The sequence below is a fragment of the Crinia signifera genome, chromosome 2 (assembly GCF_055691185.1).
Source record: "Crinia signifera chromosome 2, ASM5569118v1, whole genome shotgun sequence".
In the NCBI taxonomy this organism is placed as follows: domain Eukaryota; kingdom Metazoa; phylum Chordata; class Amphibia; order Anura; family Myobatrachidae; genus Crinia; species Crinia signifera.
In genome coordinates this window covers 189,227,383-189,249,909 of record NC_139218.1, presented here as the reverse complement: position 1 = coordinate 189,249,909, position 22,527 = coordinate 189,227,383, and the positions used below count along the sequence as shown (strand labels likewise).

At 43.0% G+C, this 22,527-nt stretch overlaps 1 protein-coding gene across 1 annotated transcript in view; it reads right to left on the bottom strand.

Moving 5' to 3' along the window:
• DNAJC8 (DnaJ heat shock protein family (Hsp40) member C8) overlaps positions 1 to 22,247 on the bottom strand; it is a 47,307-nt gene extending 25,060 nt beyond the window's left edge. The window contains exons 1-6 of the mRNA XM_083173413.1: positions 21,912 to 22,247; positions 17,902 to 18,003; positions 10,664 to 10,720; positions 8,955 to 9,021; positions 7,705 to 7,799; positions 3,198 to 3,269 (exon numbers count right to left, since the gene is read on the bottom strand). Coding sequence (XP_083029539.1) covers positions 3,198 to 3,269; positions 7,705 to 7,799; positions 8,955 to 9,021; positions 10,664 to 10,720; positions 17,902 to 18,003; positions 21,912 to 21,980 — 462 coding nt within the window. The 5' untranslated portion in view covers positions 21,981 to 22,247. The remainder of the gene's footprint in view (positions 1 to 3,197; positions 3,270 to 7,704; positions 7,800 to 8,954; positions 9,022 to 10,663; positions 10,721 to 17,901; positions 18,004 to 21,911) is intronic.
• Positions 22,248 to 22,527: the final 280 nt, after the last annotated feature.

The following is a 22,527-nucleotide window of genomic DNA, read 5'->3' as shown; positions in this document are numbered from 1 at the left end:
CCCCTTTTTTAAAGATAAAGTAAAAATCTTTTATAGATAAAAAATTATCAGTGAAAATTCAATTGTGCCTTGGTGTCCTTCTGTTCAGTACGGTTCACTAGTAAATTTACTTGATCTCAGCAGCGCAAGTGCAAAAAAACCCTATTCCACAGGCAGCGCTTTAGCCCACCCAAAAGGAACGCTCACCATATATCAAAAGGGATTGGGAAACCCTATTCGGCTAAAGCAGCGCCAATCTACCATAGGAACACTTAAGTGAGCGCAGTATAACACACTCTTCTACGTGAGTACATCCATTTGCCTGTGAATCCTGTAACCCTTCCGCTTACTGCTTCCAGGTTCCTGCAATGGACATCACTGGGAAAATTGGCAAAAAGAGGACTTGTACTTACCTCTTTGACCATGAAAATTAGCCTGGGAAGAGAACCATTGACCCCTTCTATAGCCTCTTCCTGGTCTGTTTTCTTGAGACTGTCCTAAATGATTAATAAACCTTCTGGATACCCAATCTTGCAGCAACCACATATACTGTACTTTCCGCCTGAAATCTTGCTGATAAAATTATTAAAATTTCTGGTCGAAAAGACAGTCTCATTGAAAAGACAAAGACAGCAACTTGCCTTTTGATTGTGCATCGGCAATCTACGGTCTTAATGCTATTCTAGTGGCTGCAGCCATTTCGCCTGCCCTAGCTGTTAGCTGACCAAGTCCATGAAGGAGTCACAAATTAACTCAACCAACAACTGTATGTAACCAACAACTATGTCTTGTACCACAATAGTTCCACTCTCTTGCCACCATCAAGTAGGTCAGCCTGCGGGCTGACACTAACCTCTTAGAACCCTAGATGTTATTGCTGTTGCTGGCTTCATTGCAGCACCTAATACAGAACGCTGTTTTTTGAGACCCATTTCCATGCACTTTTGCATTGGGTCTCTAAAAATGTTAACGTATTCTAATTTCAGTGTTGTTTCTCTGGAGATCCTTGCTATTGCCACAGACCCTTGGAGGCTCCTCTTTTTTCATCCTGCTGGAAGGAATATAGTCTATTAATTCTATTAGGAACCAATACCCTTTTCTCAGGATGTTTCCATTCCTCAGTAACCAGATCCTTCAGGGCATGTGACATTTTGCAATTTCATCTCTTGTTGTGACTCTTCAGTATTCAATGAATGATGAATCAGCTTAAGTAGGTTATTCCCTAGGTCTGGATTAACATCCCCGGTTTGTGATGGTACAGATTCTTCCTCTGACATAGGTTTGTCAGACACTGCCATTGTCTCCTCTGTCAGAATCATCCGACTTTTCACTTAGAACGGATCTAGTTTTTTTGTGGAAACTTTACTAAAATCCTGCTTAGTTCTTTGGTTCCTATACTCGCCTCGCGGAAATGTCTTTCGGGCGGTCGGCCACACCGCCATCGCGAGGTTCTCTTTCTTAAATAGAAAAATCTTGAATCACCTTACTGTAAGCCCATTCAATGTTGTTTTTGTAAATGACAAGGTAGTTTGTTACACTTGTCAATTGCTCGTGATTCACCCAATAAAATGTGTTTAAAAAAAAAAAAAAAATCCTCCTTAGTTACAAATATATCCGATAATGCTGTTTTAAGCATACTTATGAATTCCTCAGTACACACAAAAAATTAGCAGAGGCTTAAGGTGTCTATACATGGTGCGATGATCGTATCCGTAATGGGCTGGATCGCAACACATGCGATTTGCATGTGATGCGATCCGAGGGCATTACAAAAAGTATGTACTATGCGATGAGATGCCTGTGGGAGCGCGCATCGCAGGGTGCAAATGCACCCTGTATGGGCACCTTTAGTATGATTTTCTTTTTTTTAGTTTGAGGCGGTTTTTCTTCACTGTTCATAATTCAGCAGGCACAGAACAAACAGGAAGTGTCCATATATCCTCTATACAGGAAGGGTCAGATCCACACTGAGAGGAACAGGAAGACACATGCTTTTCATGGGCGCCTGCTGATGACGTCACATCTGCTTTACCCTGTGGCTTAACCTGGACAATGGCTGCACCACCCTTAGTGCCTTTGCAGACCTGCTGCTGACGCTGCTGCCCCCAGCGCCATTAGGCCAGACAAACACCTCCTGCACCCTGCCGAAAATACCACAGCAGCAGTGGGGAAACAATCCTGCGGTAAAGGCCCCCATACACTATGCGATTTTGGTCCGATTTCATCCGATTTCGGCACTTTGTGCCGATAATCGGGTGAGATCGGTCCAAAATCGTATGTGTGTGATATCTGATCCGATGAGCGGTCCCGTGCGCATCGGACCGGATCAGGGAGGTCGGACGGTCTGTACATACGATCACGTCCGACCTCCCTGTATGCATATGCCTGCCACCTGACAGGCATATGCATGCAGACACTGGGCGGGCAGCGGCGGTGGTGGGGGCGGGCGGCGGGTGCGGTGATCGCTGCTGACCTGGCCGGGCAGTGTACTTGCAGCAGCGGGGACGGGCAGCGCAGTGGCGGCTATTATATTTTTAAAATACTTGTCAAATGACCGGCCGCTCTTTGATTGGCTGAGAGCTCTCCGGCCAATCAGAGCGCGGCCGGTCATTTGACAAGTATTTTAAAAATCTAATAGCAGCCACTACGCGTCCCGTCCCCGCTGCTGCTATGTGTAAGTACACTGCCCGGCCAGGTCAGCAGCGATCACCGCACCCGCCGCCCGCCCGCACCGCCGCTGGCCGCCCGCCCCCACCACCGCTGGCCGCCCGCCCCCACAGCCGCCGCTGCCCGCCCCCACTACTGCCGCTGCCCGCCCCCCACTACTCCTCACCGCCCTGCAGCTCCCCGGGGTTTTTTTAACATGGGATAAATCGCATGCGATTTATCCCATGTACAAAATGGCACATCAAGTGCCAAATTGTATGTGAGCCTCCCGGGGAGCTGCCGGGCGGCTCGCAGGTAAATTGGGTCCGACTTGTCCCTAGGACAAGTCGGCCTAATGTATGGGGGCCTTAAGCCTTGTCATGTGTGCATGCTGCTGCCTAACTGCCCAAAAAAAAAAAACAAAAAAAAAAGACACAGGATTCAGTGCATGACGATTACCAGCATCTTTTCTCTATACAGTCTACTGCCCAATGTGATGAACATACCCAGAAATCTGTGCTGCCATAGGCGGAGGAAAAATAAATAAGCAGTTTTCTTAAGTCATTACTTACTGTGTCAGGGTCATCTTCTTCAACATCTAATGATTTCCCTTCTTTTTTCAATTGCTTTTTTTTTTCTTTTACCTAAAAATAAAAAAAAGTATGAGTTTTTTTTATGGATCACGTCAAGCTCCAGGGCATAATTACTGACTTCTGATGAATAGCTATTGTGTAAAATTGAAGGTCGTAAACTCAAAATATCCCTGCAATTTAATTAAATTCTTATGAAAATGTACGTTTACATAAATTACAATTCCAGAGATGTGTGCAGCCACATTACAACAGCCCTTCGAACAAATATGTATCAGTCAAAAACTTTACAAGCACCTGTTGGAGAGCAAATAAAGTACTGATGTACTAGAACTAATGTGTATTAGAGCTGAATAACTGCAATAAAATAGAGGGCATCTTTATAATCAATATGTCCCCCCATACTTACTTTTATATTACTGTAATGCTGGGTACACACCAGAAGGATTTGACCTCAATTCTTCCAATTTTGATACAATCTTGACCAATTGTATGTAAAATGGGTATGTTTTGGGCTGTTTTAGATCCAATTCTGATCCGATAGACGTTTGGTAATTTTGCAGATCCTACCTGCTGCAGTCAGGATTTGAAAAAGACCCCTTCAACTGTGTACAAATCAGGTTCAGATTCTGATGCAGATCGTATGATCGTCTCACGATCATGATTGTTCTGGCGTGTACCCTACATTAGGAAAGTACACCCTTTTTAGGAAAGATGCGTTTATCTAACTGAAAATGCAGAGCTTGAGTGATATAGAGGGGCAGATTTACTGTGCCAAAATGGTGCCAACTAGTTTGTTCAAATACTAGGACAATGCCAGTAAGGATATACTGTAGTTACACTATTGCCTGCAAAACAAGCTTTCTGATCTGTCATAGAACCCACCAAATCACACCGTTAAACTTCAAAAATCTTCAGCTACCTGCAATGGTTATATATATTAAAAAAAACAACAACAAAAAAAAAAACACCTTCTTTATGGTTGAGGCATTTATGAAGTTTCACGCTCCTATTTTATGGTTTCCCATTAGATTTAGAATGGTCATAACAAAAATTCTATGGTGCCATCTCCTGGCCATGGAGGAGACTGGAGAAGACTGGGTCATACTAACATGAGGTGACTTAAATTTATAAAGGATATCCAAAGATTGATTATGCAAAGAGAACACTTCCTGGAAAAATATCAGCATAATTTTATTCAAGCACAGACCTTGACATCAATGTGTGTACAGGTCTATTATAACCCTTTAGTCCGAGTCCCTGAGAGCCACACAATAATAATATTTTTATTAATCTGCACTTTACCAGAAGGCCTAAATTAATAATTTATTTAAATATCATGTCTTGTTTTTAGTGATACTGGATACAAATATTCGTTTTTTTGGAAATTAAGGTAACTTTATATGTAAGCAATGTAACTAATAGAACGACTAGTAATCAGTGCCAATAAAAAGGTGTGAAATGGACATAAAGATAAACAAATATACAATAATAATAATAAACAATAATGAGAAAACATAATTTCATACATAAGTCCAATAAATAAGGCTTTTAAGTACCCTATAGCAGTAAAAAATTAGAAAAAAATACACTGATGGGCAAACTGCCCTTAAACAGAATGGCGAGATGAGCGCCGCCAAATGGTGAATTATAAAACATCCTTAAGTGTTTTGAACATTACTAACCCAAAACTCCAGACCTTTCAAATATAAAAGGAAAGGATGACCATTGATCAAGGATAACTATCTGAAATAGTGGACACCACCGAGTGAGAGAAAACTCTCTCTGGTTGCTATAAGGTAGCAGCACCAATGAGAGGCTTGAAGCGCTGTGAGTCCAATAGCATATGGCTGAACACTGATAAGGAGGGTTGGAGTGCAAAGGACACATCCCATAAAAATACCGGAAGTATGCGACATATGATCAACTGCGCATGCGCAAACCGCCGCAAAAAACGCCATTTCAACCACTAGCCTTCATTCACACCTAATAACGATCTGAGGAAGCCGCTGACACCGGAAAGGAGGCGGGGAAATGAGTCATCGTATCGTGGAACACTTTTATTAAACATCCATCTGGAATAAAAAGGAGGCTCTCATAATTACCTGGCTACACACCAAAAGGAGCTATTCACAGCCCGTCCCCCCCCAGCCTGCAAAGCAGTCCTGTGCAGTTTGCACCTGAATACATCAAACAGGGGGATGCTAATAAACAGGACCTGAGAGAGGGACCTTGTTTTGTCTGGCCAGACACATCAGAACTGGTAACGTTACAAATCTTTTTTAATTTTCATTTTTTCTAACATGCATGCTATTTACTAAAAACAAGATATAAAAGGAAACACCTAGAAGGCACTTTAACACCATAGTTGCAAATTATTGATTGTTTTTTATGTCAATTTTTGTGTGTATGTCTATGCATCATTAATAATAATTTTTAAATGTTCACTGGCCAGTGATATACATATAGATAATACATTTAATTTTATAAAAGGTTGTCCTCAGCGCAGTTCTTATAGGTTGTCTGTTAAATTTGCTATTCTCAAGGATTGAGCATTCCTTTTAAAAAGCTGCAGGAGACCATCAGTTTGATTGTAAAGGGAATTTTTTAATAGTGCTAGTATAGTGTTTTTTGTCTTTACCAGAAGGATTTGAGTTAATATTGACCATAAAAAAAAAAAAAAAAAAAAAAAAAAGATGGATTAGTAGGATTTTAGTTTACATATCCAAAAATTATATACCCTGGCTGCACCATTGGATCCACAGACACGTGCACTATAGGCTGTTCAAATCTTAACCAGGAAGCAAAGTGAGAGAGTGAGCAAGCTATATGGCTGCATGTAGCTCTTTGTCCAATTATCAGAGCAAAAGTACTTTTGAATGATATGGGGAGGTATTCAAACCCAGATAAATTTCCAAGCAAAAAAGAATCTATAATACACTGATCAGTATTCAATTACGGGCGGTTTCACCCGTTTTTTTTTTTTTGGGGCCAGTTTATTCAGAGTCCCTGTTTTGTGGGGTGAATCGGCATGGGCAAAAAACGACTGCGAATTTCCCAAAACCACGTGGATTTGTGGCAAATGTGGCAATCCATGCAGTTTTCGCCTATGCAAAAAACCGCCCCAAAAATTGCTGATTTTCTGGCCTAGCGAAAATGTTTCCTGTGATTGAACACCCCCCTATTATTGCCCTGAACTTGTAACAATGGTAGTGTCTCATCTCAGTTCTAAGCAATGGAAAACTGCAAATTCTGTTTTGTTTGTTTGTTGTTGTTTTTTTAACAAAAAGTAGACTTTCTAAAATATTTACCATTGATCTTTTAAATAAATACATTAATGGTGTGTACACACGGTGAGATTACCTTGCTATTCGACTTATGGTGTGTACACACTTGTACAATGTGCATAAGATTTTGACTATATAGTCAAAATCTCATCTGGATCGCAAGCAGATCGCACAGGTTTTAACCCTTGCGATCCCGATGCGCACTCCCGTATCGCAGCCAGAAAGTCTTGGCTGCATAGACTATATAGTGCAGATCTGCACTATATAGTCTAAATTGTATATATTGTATGCAGATAGTCTAAATTGTAATATAGTCTAAATTGTACAAGTGTGTACACACCATTAAGATTCGAGTACTATGCAATTTTTGCTATCTCTGTACTTTTAACATACAATTCATACAAATAGCATTAGATTTGCACTATATGGTCATTGCTGCCCTGTCTATATGGGTTTCGATTTGTGCTGTCACCGGAGCGCACATCGGGATCAAAAGGTAAAAAACCTGTGCGATCTGCATGCGATTTTGACTATATAGTCAATATCTAATGTCAAATCTCACCGTGTGTACACAGCATTAGTGTAAAATAGCCAAATAGAAAAATAGCACTCACTAATATAGCAAACAAAAAAAGAGCTAGTAAAGAAGCTATTTGACCAAAATATAAAGCAATTGGTTGTGAATTATGAAGATGAATATTATACATAAAATAGCTAGATTATTTATACTTAACTAAATATGTTCACCATGTTGTCTTTAACTCCTCTGCAACAGACTGCCATGTAAGGAGGGAGGTACTTCTCCAACAGAGCAGACAGAGAGAGTGACAACTTAACGGGCTTGTGCTGCAGAAATGCACTGTGTGGATTGGTGGATTCATACACAGAGGTTGGGCCAGTGATGTCACAGCAAGGCAAAGGATTGTAGTCTCAGCTTTTTGACCTGTATGAGATCCCATCAGGACACTGTCCTGAAGATGCAGGGAGAACTTCAGCTGTCTGTAATGGAGTGGGGAGGGGAGGTAATACTTTACTACTTAACAGAGCTGCAGTGCAATATCAGGTTACTGAACAATGTATTTTACATTCATGGTGTATATCTGAGTAATCAGATTTTAGGGCTAAGTGGGCCTTAGGTTTGATGGCTTTGTTGTAACTCCTCACTAATTAAAGGATGGTTAGAATCAGCTTTAACAACTTACAATATGTTCAATGTACTCAAGTCCAGCCTGGATGACATCAAGTGCACGCTTCTTCTGCTCAGTGTCCAACAGACGCTTATATGCCTTGTCTACCGCTGTGGCAAGCAAAGGGAAACCGGGTTAAGAATATCAGTAGATGCCAATTCATATACCAATATTAACATTCCTCTATATTTCCAATATTTCTTCCACCATGAACAATGGATTACATGGAATGCAACATGTACCACAAAAATAAAAGAAAACTTTTTCAAAAGGCAGAAGATTACTGTAAAAGGGATTTGATAACTGCAATATAATACATGACCTATGTAGACAATACAAGGAATCCCTTGATTATTATGCCAACTACAATAGCAGCTATACACCAAATACATGCATTATTTTGCAATTCCTTTTATTGCATTTAACTTCATTTTATTTGTTTAACTTTCTGGATGGCATGGCTGTTTATCACTACGTGGAAGATGGCAGGTATATCATAACAGAAAAAAAACATCTTTTAAATATTGCAGAAATTTAGACCCAGTATGCCATGGTTAGAACTTAAGCTTGGTAGAAATCTATACAATCCCTGTTTTCTTGCGACCGTTCGACCGACTGTAGACGCATCGGAACGTCCACAAACAGCCGATGTACACCTGTACAATTTTACTTGCGACGTCCGATGTACTCCCGTCCAAACAGTCGCAAGAAAGAGATTGTATCACTGTACACATTCTCTCGATTGTCATTGTACGATGGTTAACAATCAGTGTTGCACAGGTACTTATAGTGCCACGTAAAAAGTTAAGTCTGGCAAACCGCTCTGAAGAACGGTGTATCTGGCCATCTAGATGTAGTCAGCCGGCAGGGAGACGGAGTGACTACATGCTGTGCTGTAGGAGAGATCATGCAGCTATGGAATGCCAACATGGGCGTTCCAGCTTTGGCAGTATAGTCGCAAGAACGGCCAGCATATCGATCAAGCGTCCGTACACACTGCACTTTTGTTCCGATATGGGCCCGTCCTGTCGGATTAATATTAAACAGCACTGAACCTTCAACCGACCGAGTATGGATGGACAAGACCGTTTTTGGCCGTTTATCGCTCGTACAGAGGGTCGGGACAGCGTACACACCTATACAATTGAACGGCCGTCCGACCCAGAACTGAAGAACGGCCCGACAATTGTATATGTGTACCCAGCTTAACACTATTGCATTTAAAAAAAAAAAATTTATAAAAGTATTTTACACTACCAATTTACCTTCAAAAGCTTTCTGTGCTCTTTCAGGATCATCTTGGTTTTTATCTGGATGAACAAGTATTGACAACTGAAAAAAACAACAACTTTGAATGCTTCAGTTTATACGAAATGAAAACATAATGGAAAGACATGTAAGGGCTAACTGTGACTAAAAGTAAACTCCTATACATTTAACAGATCCATCACTCAGCTGGGTTACCCGATGTTTGGGTGCTTTGACAAACAAAATCTATTAAAACTCTGTTTTGAGAAGTGAAAATATAAATGGAGAGTAAACAAAACAGAACATAAAACCCACGTAAACCAGGCCTGCTGCAGAGGGATGTCTATGACACTCACCAGACAGACACCAGCTGGCCATAAATCAGAAGCATTAAGATTGCATTTCTATTTTACACATAATTATGCAATTTTTGTACTTTGATATATTTAGGGAGACACTGGTGGTAATAGTGTATTGGTACTACATGCATTGGCCTCCCCTCCTTCACTCCTTATAAAAAAGGCCCTTGAACGTTATCAGCTCCAGGTTCATTAGGCACTAAATCCTCCCCTGCCTGGTGTGACAGCATTACCGGTTCCAGTCCAATTTCAGCAGCGGGTCACTGGCCACTATACATATTATTGTCACTCTCAGCCCATTTTCAATATCAGTTACAGTTTCTCACTTTAATCCAGGCCAATTTTTAGTAACAACATACTAATTCTATGAAGAATAGCTATATTCAGCCATCTTGTTTTTGGCCCTTTGGAACTAGTGTACCATTTAGGCTCATTGGGACTGATGATGATCAGGCATCTGGAATCCCCATTGGTAACCCAAAAACTCGACACTTGTATCCAAGGTTACAATGGCCCAATCTGAAATAACCAAGGATCATCCCTTGAGTAGATTATTGGAAACCAGCAAGCAATGTAGAGACTCACAAGTGCTGTTGGATAGATTGAGAAACTGGAGTCAAGGGATGCTGAGCATCCTATCCAAATGAATTGCTGCCCATTCATGTGTATGGTTTTTTTTGTATCTCCTGCAGCCTGGATCTCTGCTTCCCCCCGCCCGCAGCTCCCCAGGAGTTACATGCAACAAGTCACATGTAATTTTCGCAACTGCCCAAAATCGGACCAAATCGGCTCAGTATATGGGGGGCCTTTAACCTCATTAAAGACTACCTTAATAGTGTTCCCCCTAGGAATTTTTTGGGGAAGGGCGCCGCTGTATGGGATGGGGGCGGACCGGGCCCGCCAACCTCATCGTTGTAGGCGTGCCCAGGCCGCCGCATCAAAGGAGGCATGCCCGGGCCGCCGCGTCACCAAAGCGGGCGTGCCCGGGCTTCCTCCGTCCTACAAGGGGGCGGACCTGGCCCCGCCGAAGTCCGTGAGCTGCCGGGGAAGCCTCGCGCCGCCGTGATTGCGGTGCCTGGAGCTTCCCCGGGCACAACATTAGTCAGGCAGCAGGCTCTTTTAGCGGGGCGCTGCTGGAGGGGCAGGGCGCATTTTGCCCTTTAGAAAATCGGGCAGGGCGCAGCGCCCCGCTAAAACAGCCTAGCGGGAACACTACTTAAATTGTTTTACACTGCTCATTACAATATTATCCAATATACCAGCTTCAGTACTTACTTTCATAAAAATATATTTGATTTATTTTCACGGCAATGCTTGGTTTTCAATAATATGCAAAAAAATTTACCTAATTACAGCAATTAAGTTACCTGTCTAAACCTTTTCTTTATTTCCTCATCTGTAGCCTCTGGATCAAGTTGCAAAACCTAAAAAATACAAACAAACAAGATAACACACAAACTATGAATAGAATTTTTTTTTTTTTTAAATACCATAACACTTTACAGAACATAAAAGATTTGCAGTGAGTTGATTTTTTTATATGGTGCTTATTCATGATTGACCAGTTATTGAAATGGTTATCACCGAATGAGCATGAAAGCCACGGGTATCTACATTTCCACATGCAGCCTCCTGAGGAGGCTAATAGTAATGTGCTCAAATATATATAAAAAGTGCTTTAGATGAGTTTTAATTGTGTAATTTTTTTATTGATTATATTGGCAAATAACAATGGCAGGTATCTCTAATCTACATACATTGTGTACAGCAATAATAAAGAGCGAAAACATGTATAAATACAGTTGCATTGTGTTCTTTACAATGTAAGTACGCTTCGTAATCACAACAAGAGTACACAAACAACACAATAGTTAAAGGGGTGCAGTAATGACATTGACAAGAGCATGTCGGTATAGGGGTTAACACAACTGTGAAATAAAGAAGCCTAATAAGATCACTATGTGGAAGGGCTAGTTGCTAAAATTGAACTATTCCACCTATCCTATTTGGCATGGTATTGTATGAGGGTACATTGTGAGTGATAAAAAAAATTTCTCATGCCCCAATACTTCATTGACCAGGGCTCGCCAGTGATGGATATTAGGGCAGGGCTCGAGAAAACCCGGGGACCAGGTCGCCATGGCGAACGGATTCTGCTTCCTGGTGACCACATTTGTCAGGAAGCAGAACCCCCGGGCAGAGTGATGGCTTGACAGAAGCGGGCAGAGCAGTTCACAACTCTCCCGGCTGCTGGGAGATGCACAGGGAGAGGCAGGGTAAGCAGTGGGTCCTCGTGGCTGGTTATCCTATCAGCACTTACAGCAGCCTTGCGTGCCCGTTTCGGACACAAACAGATGGTGCCGAGGTGGGTTATTATGTTCAATATAACAGCCAGCAGGGAGGCAGCCCGGTGCACAACTCTCCCAGCTGCCGCTGCATCAGAGCAGGTCCGCAGCACACCTATTACCTAAGTCAAGGCGGCTCACGAGCTAATCAGGAGCTACCAATGCAGCTCCGTGCTTGAGTTTTGAAATAGGGGCGCTGCTGACTTGCTCTGATACAGTGGCAGCCGGGAGAGCTGTGCACCAGGCTGCCACTATGCTGGCTGTTGTATTGAACATTATAACCCACCGCGGGGCCATCTGCTTATGTGTCTGTTTTAATAGGGGCACCCAAGGCTGTTGTAAGTGCTGATAGTATAACCAGCCATGAGGACCCGCTGCTTAGGCAGCGAGACCAGAGGCTCCCCCTGTCATTTTTTTCTCAGTCTGCCCCTGCCTGGCATCAAGCCAGAAACCCATAGCAGTGTGCATGTAGGTAAATAGCACTGTGGCATATGCCATGGGAATTACGGCGTGTGGTATTATATGTTTGGTTTACCGTGTAATGGGCATTACGGTGTGTGTGGTATATGTAATGGGCATTATTGTGTGTGGTATAGTATACCAAACGATTTTCTAGTGTGTGGCGTAATGGGTATTATGGCATGCGGGTATATGTAATGGGTATGTAGTGTTCCCTCTAGGATTTTGTGCGGGCAGAGCACCGGGGGGTGGACCAGGCCCACCGATGTCACAGCTGTGGGCGGTCCCGGGCTGCCGACGTCACAAAAGGGGCATGCCCGGGCCACGCCCTCATCAGAGGGGGCGGGCCCAGCCACCAGCATCAAAGGGGGCTTCCCCATGCGGTGTCGGGCAGACACCAGGCTGTTTTAGCGGGATGCTGCTAGAGGGGCAGGGCGCATTTTTCCGGGCACAGAGCCCCGCTAAAACAGCCCAGCGGGAACACTAGGTATGTGACATGTGTAATAGGCATTATTGTGTTACTTTGTCGCACACTGTCACTATTTTTTTTCTGGCCCTGTATTAGGGGATGTTACAGCAAACCAGTTGCATGCTATAATAACTTTAGCTAATGTAGTGAGGCACATGGCATATTTATATACTGTAAGGGAATGTTTTTTTTTCATTGTCAAGCCCGAACATACAAATGGCAGACGACAAAGGTGGGAGGGTAGGCTCCATCAAAACCACTTCAGCCCATACCTCCCTCCAAAAAGCAAATACTGTGGGTCACACCCACAGCATGTGCCACAATTCTGCATCGCATGCTCCACATCTAGGGCAGTTAGTATCTAGTCTCAGACCTGCCCTATTAAGAATCACCGGCGTTCGATACGCCCGGAGCCTTTGTGCCAAGGGCCGTTTGTATGGGGGGAAAAAAATCCTTCAGGGGCCATATGTAAAATTTCTTACAAATTGTCCTGCTGCAGCCGTCCCACGCTCCGGTGGCTCTGGCTTCTGTTGATTAAGAGGAATCTTGTGAGAAATAACAACCTCTCGCAAGAATTCCCCTGTACTTGACTCCCAGCAATGCCACCTGTCGGGTGGCCGGGCCACTCAGACTGGCTACGGGGGGCCGCATACAGCCCCAGGGCCTGAGGTTCCCCATCCCTGATCTAGAGTATGAGAGGATATACTTGAGTTAAGCGTAGCATATATGTTGAAGACCTGCTAAGTCTGACCTAGGTTCAGGACATTTTTTTTTTTTAATCGGGGAGGACGAAACTGTGATTGTATTGCATGGCGTAACTGGAAATATTAAAAAAAAGCTTTATTAGAGACATAGAACTAATCTCACAACTGTCGAAAGGACTTAAGGGTATTTTCTGTATACAGCTGTGCAACTGAAGTAAGTCTCGCCTTTAACCAGATGTTGTCCTCAGATAAAGGCAATAATTCCTTGAATGTAGTATTAACCACAGAGGGGTATCATCGTCAATGTCTTTCCATGTAAAATAGGAATGGGATTGTTTCCACAGTCAGGGTTTGCCTAAGTGTAGGTGGGAGGCCCCCATGTGAGACACCCTTTTAAGAGAAAATGCTGCGGTGACAACGAAGGACCTACCCTTTCAACAAAAAAAACAACTGAAAACGAATGGGCTATCCTGTCCCTGAACCCAGTTGGCTATGTGCATTAACTGAGCAGCTAGACCTGGGGTAGCCAACCCTAGTCCTCGAGAGCTACCAACAGTGCATGTTTTGCAGGTCTCCTCACAGAATCACAAGTGAGCTAATTAGCTCCATCTGTGGATCTTTTAAAATGTGTCAGTGATTAATGAGTGCAGCTGTGCAGCAGCTAGGTTGTCTGGAAAATGTGAACTGTTGGTAGCTCTCGAGGGCTAGGGTTGGCTACCACTGAGCTAGATAGTACATACGTAAATCAGATAGGCTCAGACCTCAATCACACTTAGCTCACATTAGAGTTCATAAGGCCAGAGAAGAGAATATGCTATTAATCTTAGTAAAAACTTTTCTTGGAATATACTGTAGGTAGGTGAATGCTGCAGAAGATATAGATACTTGGGCTGCACTACTATTTTAAAGGAGGTTAATTCTGCGAGTCACAGTAAGGGGAAGCTTCTTTCAAACATGAATTCTCTTCTGGAGATTTGCTGTAACTGGGTCTATGTTTTGATTTACATAGTCTTTGATATCTGGTACGATCCAAATTCCCAAGTATTTAAACCGGAGGGTCCATTGGAGCAAAGATGCAGTGGGTAAGCTAGCAGGAATACTCCTCGTTAAAGGAAAAATACTGGATAGTCCCGAGAAGGTGCCAAATAAATGACTGTTTCAAGCATTGCAGTTAAGGAGGGACCCACATCTTTCAAGAAGAGTAACATGTCATCAGCATATAATGCTATGACATCAGCACAGCCACCCATGGGGATGCCCTGCTTTAGATGAGTTTTGCCACTTTATACGCCACTACACCCTGGAATCCGGTGTGTATATTTGGGTTAATTTTTTAATTAACCATTCTGTGATCACAGCTTTTACCATGATGTAAGCTCATTTATCTTAAACCTGCGACATCTGCTTCCTTAGCGGTAATTTAGGAGCTCTGTTGCGGACTGTCTCACCGTTACAAGCCATGACTTCATTAGCAGGTAAGCTCTAAATCAGGTAACAAGCAGATATTCAGTTTGGTAATAATGTGGCAGCAGTTGTCAGGTTCTTAAGACTTTGGGTGTAGGACTTATGGTACAATCAGCATGAGATTTTGACTATATATTTGTCAAAATCTCACCGGGATTGCATGCAGATCGCACAGGCTTTTACCTTGCGATCCCGATGCGCTCTCCCGTGACAGCACAAATTGAAACCCAGATAGACAGGGCAGCAATGACTATATGGTGCAAATCGAATGTAGATAGTATGAACTGTATGCAAATAGTACAGAGTTAGCAAAGATCGCATAGCACTCGAATCTGAAGTTGAATAGCAAGGGAATCTCACCGTGTGTACACACCATTAGTAGAAATGGGGGTCCCGTGACAATTGGTTCAAAGTTTGAAGGCAGCTCAACCCATGAACCAAAACCCCATTATTTATTTAATAATGTATGTTAAGTTCACTGCCTAGGTGTGTGTATAGATAGTAAGAGTACTAAAGTATGATAGAAAAGGAACTCCTAAAATGATATATAGGGCCTAATTCAGCATGGACCACTATACAGCAAACTTGCAAATTGAGTGATTATCGAATGACTGTGCATACATATCATCAGGCATCATGCTTGCACATGGGTGAATAGCAAGTAAAAAGGAGTACGGCTTCCCAACCTCCAACAATTCTTACTAACAATATTATTCCTTCCTACCCCCCCCCCCCCCCCCCCCCCACTGGTACTTTCCTAGGTGTTTTCCCATGTATTGTCATGTCTTGTCGTGTCTGGGTCTTCTGTTGTTCCATGTAATTCATGTTCAATTGATATAGGAATACTAAAGGTCAGGTGTAATGACACAGTTAAAATGTGTCTATCAAACCATGGCTGGTAACAAGTACTAATTGTGGTGTTTACAGTCACAGAGCAATTCAGACATAATCCTTCCTTGTTAAATGTTTATTATTAAAAGTAAGATACAAAGATTTGTAAGAGGATATGTTACAATCGCTTGTCCAAATTGTTTGATATTGCATGGACACAATTTGTTCACTATTTTGTGTTAAGCAATGAAAATTTGAATAAACAGATTAAAAAAAAAAAAAAGGAGTACGGAACGTAAAAACAAAGCAGCCGGGGGGGGGGGGGGGGGGGCGTGGCAGACATCTGAGTAGACGCTCTCACACGCTGCTCCCCACTGTAACCATCCTGTGTCTAATCACAGCCTGACCGCCGCAGGACTCCTGGCGCACTCCGGATACCTCGGAGGCAAGACAGAGCCACCCGCTGCTGTGAAATCCAGCCTGCCGCAGCGCTACTTCGGGGAGAGGGTCGGGCGCCAGCGCCATATTGCAGCTGCTCCCGCTTCAAGAGGCGCCGACCGTCGGAGCTCCCGGGTTTCCACTCTGCCCTGCCCTTCATTCTGTTGGCTCCCTGAGCTGCCGACTCCCTCTTCTACAGGGATCCACCACATCCTGACACCTGGCCTCAGTACAGCCCAGCCGTTTTTTTTTTTTTTTTGGGGGGGGGGTTGGGTGTATAGACCATCTGTGCGGCGCTGTGGTAGGGGAGAGGGCGTGGCCATCCTGGACTGCTGGCACATATATATATATATATAAAAATGCGACACCACCCACCTCCTGCCCACACTAGCCCAGCCTCCTGCTCCTTTACTTACCATACTGGGACTCTGTTGATTTTAGGAAGTTACCAGTGATGTCTGGCTATATGCACCAAATACTTGAAGCCATTAAAAGCCTCTACACAGAGGATACTTGTTATACTTGGAGAATTGGAGATTGTGCCTTCCAACCCTGCTTCTGTGATTCCTATACCGTCTACATCAATGGATTATTTGGATCCATCCTGGCAAATAGTCACTTCACAAAACTACTCTTGTTACTGCTACTGCACCGGCTAATAAGGCCACTCCGAAACTCCGTTATACGGATCTGGTGATGGTATTACAGCTATGACAATCCTTTTTCACCCACTTCATACATCATTTTCCATATCTCTGGATGGATGGGACACTCCTGGAAATCTTGGAAAGGTTAGTGCGTAGCTGGGTGGTTGGGTAAGACGGCAGAGGTAGGTTAGCTCTTTGTTTTGGCATAGATTAGCTACCATAGATAAGGTCACTAATTTGCCTTCTCCTATAATCTATAGTAGTTGGAGGGGTAGGAATTTTTCTGGGATCCAGGTACGCCTAAAGTTGGGGGTGGGTTGTACAGGGTGGGGGTTTTGTGGTAGGGTTGCTTTGGGGCTTATAGGGAGGTATTTTGTTTTTTGTTTGACACGTCGATACTAATAACCTATTTTGACATTTGATTCTACTTGTTATATGGCTATTTTGTTGGGAATTTATGCTAAGTAATTCTAAATATCCTATTAAGATAAGACATCATGCGCATTCCGGTCTCAAAATATTGGACACCTATTCCGCAGGAAATGTGGTCCTTGAAATGTACTCTTTGCTACCTATGTTGTATTATATATTTTTCTTGATGCAAAATGTTCATGTATCGATGTGTCTGCCTGCTTGGGCACTTTGTTTCTTGAAAATTGATAAAAAATAACTGAATAAAAAAAAAAAAAAAAAAGCAGCCGGAAGTAGCCTGACAGGAACCTGGCATTTGTGGGTTGCAACCTGCTGTTTTCTTGTAGTGTCAAGAAGAAAAAAAACGCATGCTTACCCAAACGTTTTAAGGGAGGGTCTGCAAGGTCTTAGCGCTGACCTCAATCAGCCTGTCCCATTTGCACATTAGTGGAAGTCACAGAGCTACTCACATTTGCATAGACTGCAATATCCTTTTGATGGTTCAGGAAGTGTGTATGGATATGGGATCTCTCAATCTTGCAAGGGGCATTTCTTCTGTACGGGTGGGTGGAAGATTTTACCTATGGGCTGCAGGAACCGACCTGACAAACCTATGAACCAAACTGACCAGACAAATCTTTCTCTGCTTAGTTCATTATGGTTAGTGCCGCCAATGCCAACGATTTGATATTTATTGTAATATCGTCAACAGGGTTACCCTGATGACGAAAGAACAATAAATACCGAAATTTACTTCTGTATTTAACTGTGTATATTTGGACCCTCGCAGTCAGATATAGAGATATCCACTCTTGCATACACACATTTTTAGTGTACCTCATAAGGATTCAAGTTGAAATAGGAGGCTCCAGGTCTCGTCAACCTCTCAATTTGCTGCTTTGGCGTAAGAACAGAGTCCCTCTTCTCAATCTGTTTAACCTGTGCATACAAAAACAGCAAACATTATGATAAAAATATATCCTGCAAAAGTTCTTAGTTTCAAATGTACAAAACAGAATTATCTTTCAGAAAAGAGAACCCCATTACATTTAATAAACCTGCATGTTGATTGCAACTTTCCTATGCAATAGTCTACTTGGGGGATGATTGAATTGGCAGATAGGTTACAATTATTGCGTAACATCAGCCCAATTTTGGATTACCACAGGTATGCGCCCTCCCGATACCCATGGTATTCCCCCACAAAAGGGCTGAAATCCATGCAGTGTGTAAAATGAATGACTAAATAAAAATCCCATGTAACACTAATCTTTTCATTAACCTTCTTTAATATTTTAATATTTTTTGTTGGATCATTTTCTGTGTATAGCTCTGGCTTCTTAACACTAATATTTATTAACACTTTAGACTTTTCCCTGGTGCGCTGCTTTGTGCTTTCTGGCTTGTGCAGATTTATTGGGGTGCCACACCCCTCACCTAGATATAGAAATACCCCAATACACAGATGCATTGATGGCAGCTTGGGAACCTACCGTATATACTCGAGTATAAGTCAACCCCAATATAAGCTGAGGCACCTAATTTTACAACAAAAACCTGGGAAAACGTATTGCCTCAGGTGGGACCCTCACTCGAGTATAAGCCGAGGGGGGCTTTTTCAGCATAAAAAATGTTCTGAAAAAGTAGGCTTATACTCGAGTATATATGGTATTCATACATTTGTGCATACATATGTAACTAAGATCTCTGAATTATATTACAATATAGTGTTAAATCTAGTAACCGATATCATTCAGTGTACTTGGAAAAAACCATGTGTTTTTCTATTACTCAGTATTACCCCATCCTGTCATGCACCGTAGTTGCCACTAAATTGAGCATCTGCCACTATACATAAATAAAAATGTATTCTTTTTCTGGGATCTCCAGTGGTCTCCCTCCACTGGGGATGGGCTACTGGGAGATGGCAGGTTCTGGAGTGGGATACACTACATGGGTGAGGGAGGGGGTAATCATACACACTGAGGATGACCCAGTCATGCTTGCACACACACAAAATCTCTCATATAGGGTCAGATGTACTAAGCTTGAAAAGTGATAAAATGGAGAGCGATAAACCACCAGCCTCTCAGCTCGTATCTGCCACATCAGAGGCTGGGTTTGAAAAATGACAGGTAGGAGCTGATTTGCTGGTTGTTTAACACTAATTTTTATCACTTTTCAAGGCTTAGTACAACTCGGCCATACACACACTACATACTCCCCACATTTTCAGAAAACATCACTTTAGAACAGGGAACCTTTGACCCTCCAGATGTTGAACTATGCATCCTATGCAACACTTTTAGCATGGCCAAATAGCAAAACTGTAGCAGGGTAGTACAACAACAGCTGGAGGGCCAAAGGTTCCCCATGCCTGCTTTAGAAGGTGATTAATAAGCTAATTGATTCCAATCAATAAGTCTTCAGGGGGGAGATTCGGAGTCCCAGAGGAAGCCCCAATGATTTTTGAAATTAGACTTGCTCTGGAGGTGCAAGAATACAGGTGCGAGAGACTCATCACCATTTTCATTGCTGCAATTGAATAGCAAAACCCCTCACAGTGGTACCTTTTCTGCCAGCAACTGAATCGGCCAGTTTATGTATATAGATATGGTGTATCAATTTTTTTTTTTCCAGGAAACACACATTTTACAAACACTTTTCACTTGTGATATATACAAATACACTGTGATTGACTTTAGTTGGCTTTTAAAGTATGTTATTAATTGTTAATTAAAGGAATATACTACTGTGCATTTGCAGCCACTAATATTATAAACTGTTCAAAATTCATATATTCTTGTACAAAATAGGTTTCCAATATCTTTTTTTTTATCAATGTTTTTACACAGAATCATAGAATTTGATGGCAGATCAGAACCACTTGGCCCATCTAGTCTGCCCCTTTTTAAACATGTTACCTCAAACCATATTCTTATTGCTTTCTAAGGATATCAATATGCCTATCCCAAGCATGTTTAAATTGCGCTACTGTATATGCCTCTACCACCTCTGATGGGAGGCCATTCCACTTATCCACTATCCTTTATGTTAAGTAATTTTCCCTCAAATGTCCTCTGAATCTTAAGGCCCATACACACTGGAAGACTTTGAGCTGAAAGTCGCTCAAAACACCGAGTTTGAGCGGCTTTCAGCTCAAAGCCGCCCAGTGTGTATGCCCCGGCGATGAGCGGTGATCGCTGCTGCGTGCTCACGCATCAAAGCCGGGAAAGTCGTTCATCTGCTGGTTATACCAGCTGACATCACAGTCAATCAGCATAAGGCCCTAAATGAGGTTGTACCAATGACTATACAGTGGCATCTTTCTACTGCAGATTCCTCTTCCTATGCAACCAAACCTCTGACTTGCCTTCTTTGTTGCTTTATTACATTGCCTACCTTCCTTTAAGTCACCTGAAAGTGACACCTAGATCCCTCTCCTCCTCAGTAGTTTCCATTATATTGCCATTTATACTATATTTAGTCTTTTGATTTTTGAGACCCAAGTGCATGATTTGCCATTAAACCCATGCTCTTGACCATTCCGCTAATCTACCTAGATCATCAATCATTTTAGTGTTCACTCTAGGTTTGGCTTCGGGCAGGGGGGCGTGCCTGGGCTGCCACCGTCATGAAAGGGGGCGGGTCCAGCCATCATCGAAAACCTAGGGAGAGATATGTGCACTCGCCACTTCAAAACCGAACAACCACTTTGATAAAATCAAACAAAGACTTTATTTCCAATGCAGATATCCAAGTATGTTACCATAACAATAAAGCCCCAACGTTTCGGTCCTACATATGGACCTTTATCAAGGAGCATTTGAGGGTAACAAGCAGAGCTAAAATGTGCAGCAGAGTTTAGCAGATGCACGGCACTCCGTGGCCCCAAACTGGGGTAACTTGCCCAGGTGCCTTCCAGAAATGCTGTTACATTAGCAATATATCTCCTATCTCACCGGTGGCATTCATGGACCCAAGTAACGATTATACGTGGTGAAACATTTTAATTAACGTAAACATACATTAAAATGTTTCACCACGTATAAACATTTATTGGGTCCCTGAGTGCTGCTGGTGAGATAGGAGCCTCAAGTAAGAAAAACATCAATTAAGAGGTTAGAAAAAAACATTAAGGCAGGAGTTCCAAATTTTTTTTTAACAGCACTGTTAAGGCTGTTATGTTTTCCTACTCCGGTTCAAATATACAAGCTTATGTGATCAAAGGTGTTTCACCTCAGACTCTATCTCCAAATGTAGATAATTACCAATTGCTATAAACTAATGGCTACCCACTGTTTGCTTTAGGAAAACTTGATCTCTTTAGGAGGTTTTATACAACTCCCCTTAGGGAGGCCAGCACATATACTACCGGACACTATTCTTTTATTAATTTACTATAATCAATCTGACGTCTGTGGCTGTAACTTCATTAACTCTAAATAAAGGCGAATAACAGCTGCAGAGGATGTGAGAGTGGTCTAGGTGACAGCCAATAGGGCATCCCTGCACTTGCACAGGTTAATCTAAATGCCCAAACTCCTGTAGCGCACCGTAAGCACCACAACCTTCCTCAGCCTGCAGAGCGCCAAGGCTGGTGCAGAGCTGTCACAATCCCAGCCCGGCCAGTCGATCTCAAATGCCCTCCGCGCTGCACACTACTTGCACATGGTCGCTGCAGCCGGTGGCACAGAGGCAGGGAACCAATACACTGTAGTAGCTACGTATCCGGGGACAAGATAGTGCCCGAAAAAGACCCTCAGTGTTGCTGCTGACCACACACTCCCATCGTATCGGCGCGCTACCCCCTGGTGAGCTCCTGCCCAACATCACAAATGCGTCACCTCAGTGTAGTACGTTGAGAAGGCGTCATCCACCGCTCCAGACGGTCCTTCAGCCCCGGGAGCCGCCATCTTGCCGCCGAGCGCAGCTCGCACTTACGTTAACACGTGACCAAACGCGTACTGTGTGCGGGCCCGCTACGTATTGACGTCACGTGCTCAAGTAACCACTTCACTCCTGGAAGTTTCTTCAAGTGTGAGCCCTCACTCTTTAATATGCTGCCTACTAGGCGTGTTTCACCCTCACAGAGCATCCTAGACAGTTTAACACCGATTTGATAGCCATCCCCGTCTCACAAATCGATAATTGCCATCTATGATGCAAGTGTGATAGTGGCCATCGATGGTCACCAACTATTACAGTATGTTATGTGAGAGCTATCTCCTATTGATGGCAAAAGCGTGCAACGTCAGTCATAAACCATTGATGATTCAAAAACAACGGTGAAACGTTGATACCTATGGCAGGGTTGCCGACCCTCCCGGAATTTCCGGGAGTCTCCCGAAAATCGGGTCCTCCTCCCGGCCCCCCGGAAGGGTGGGCAACCCTCCCGGATTCAGGGGGGACCCCCGCTGTCCCCCGGATCGCGGCATTAAAATGCTGCAATCCTCGGGTCTC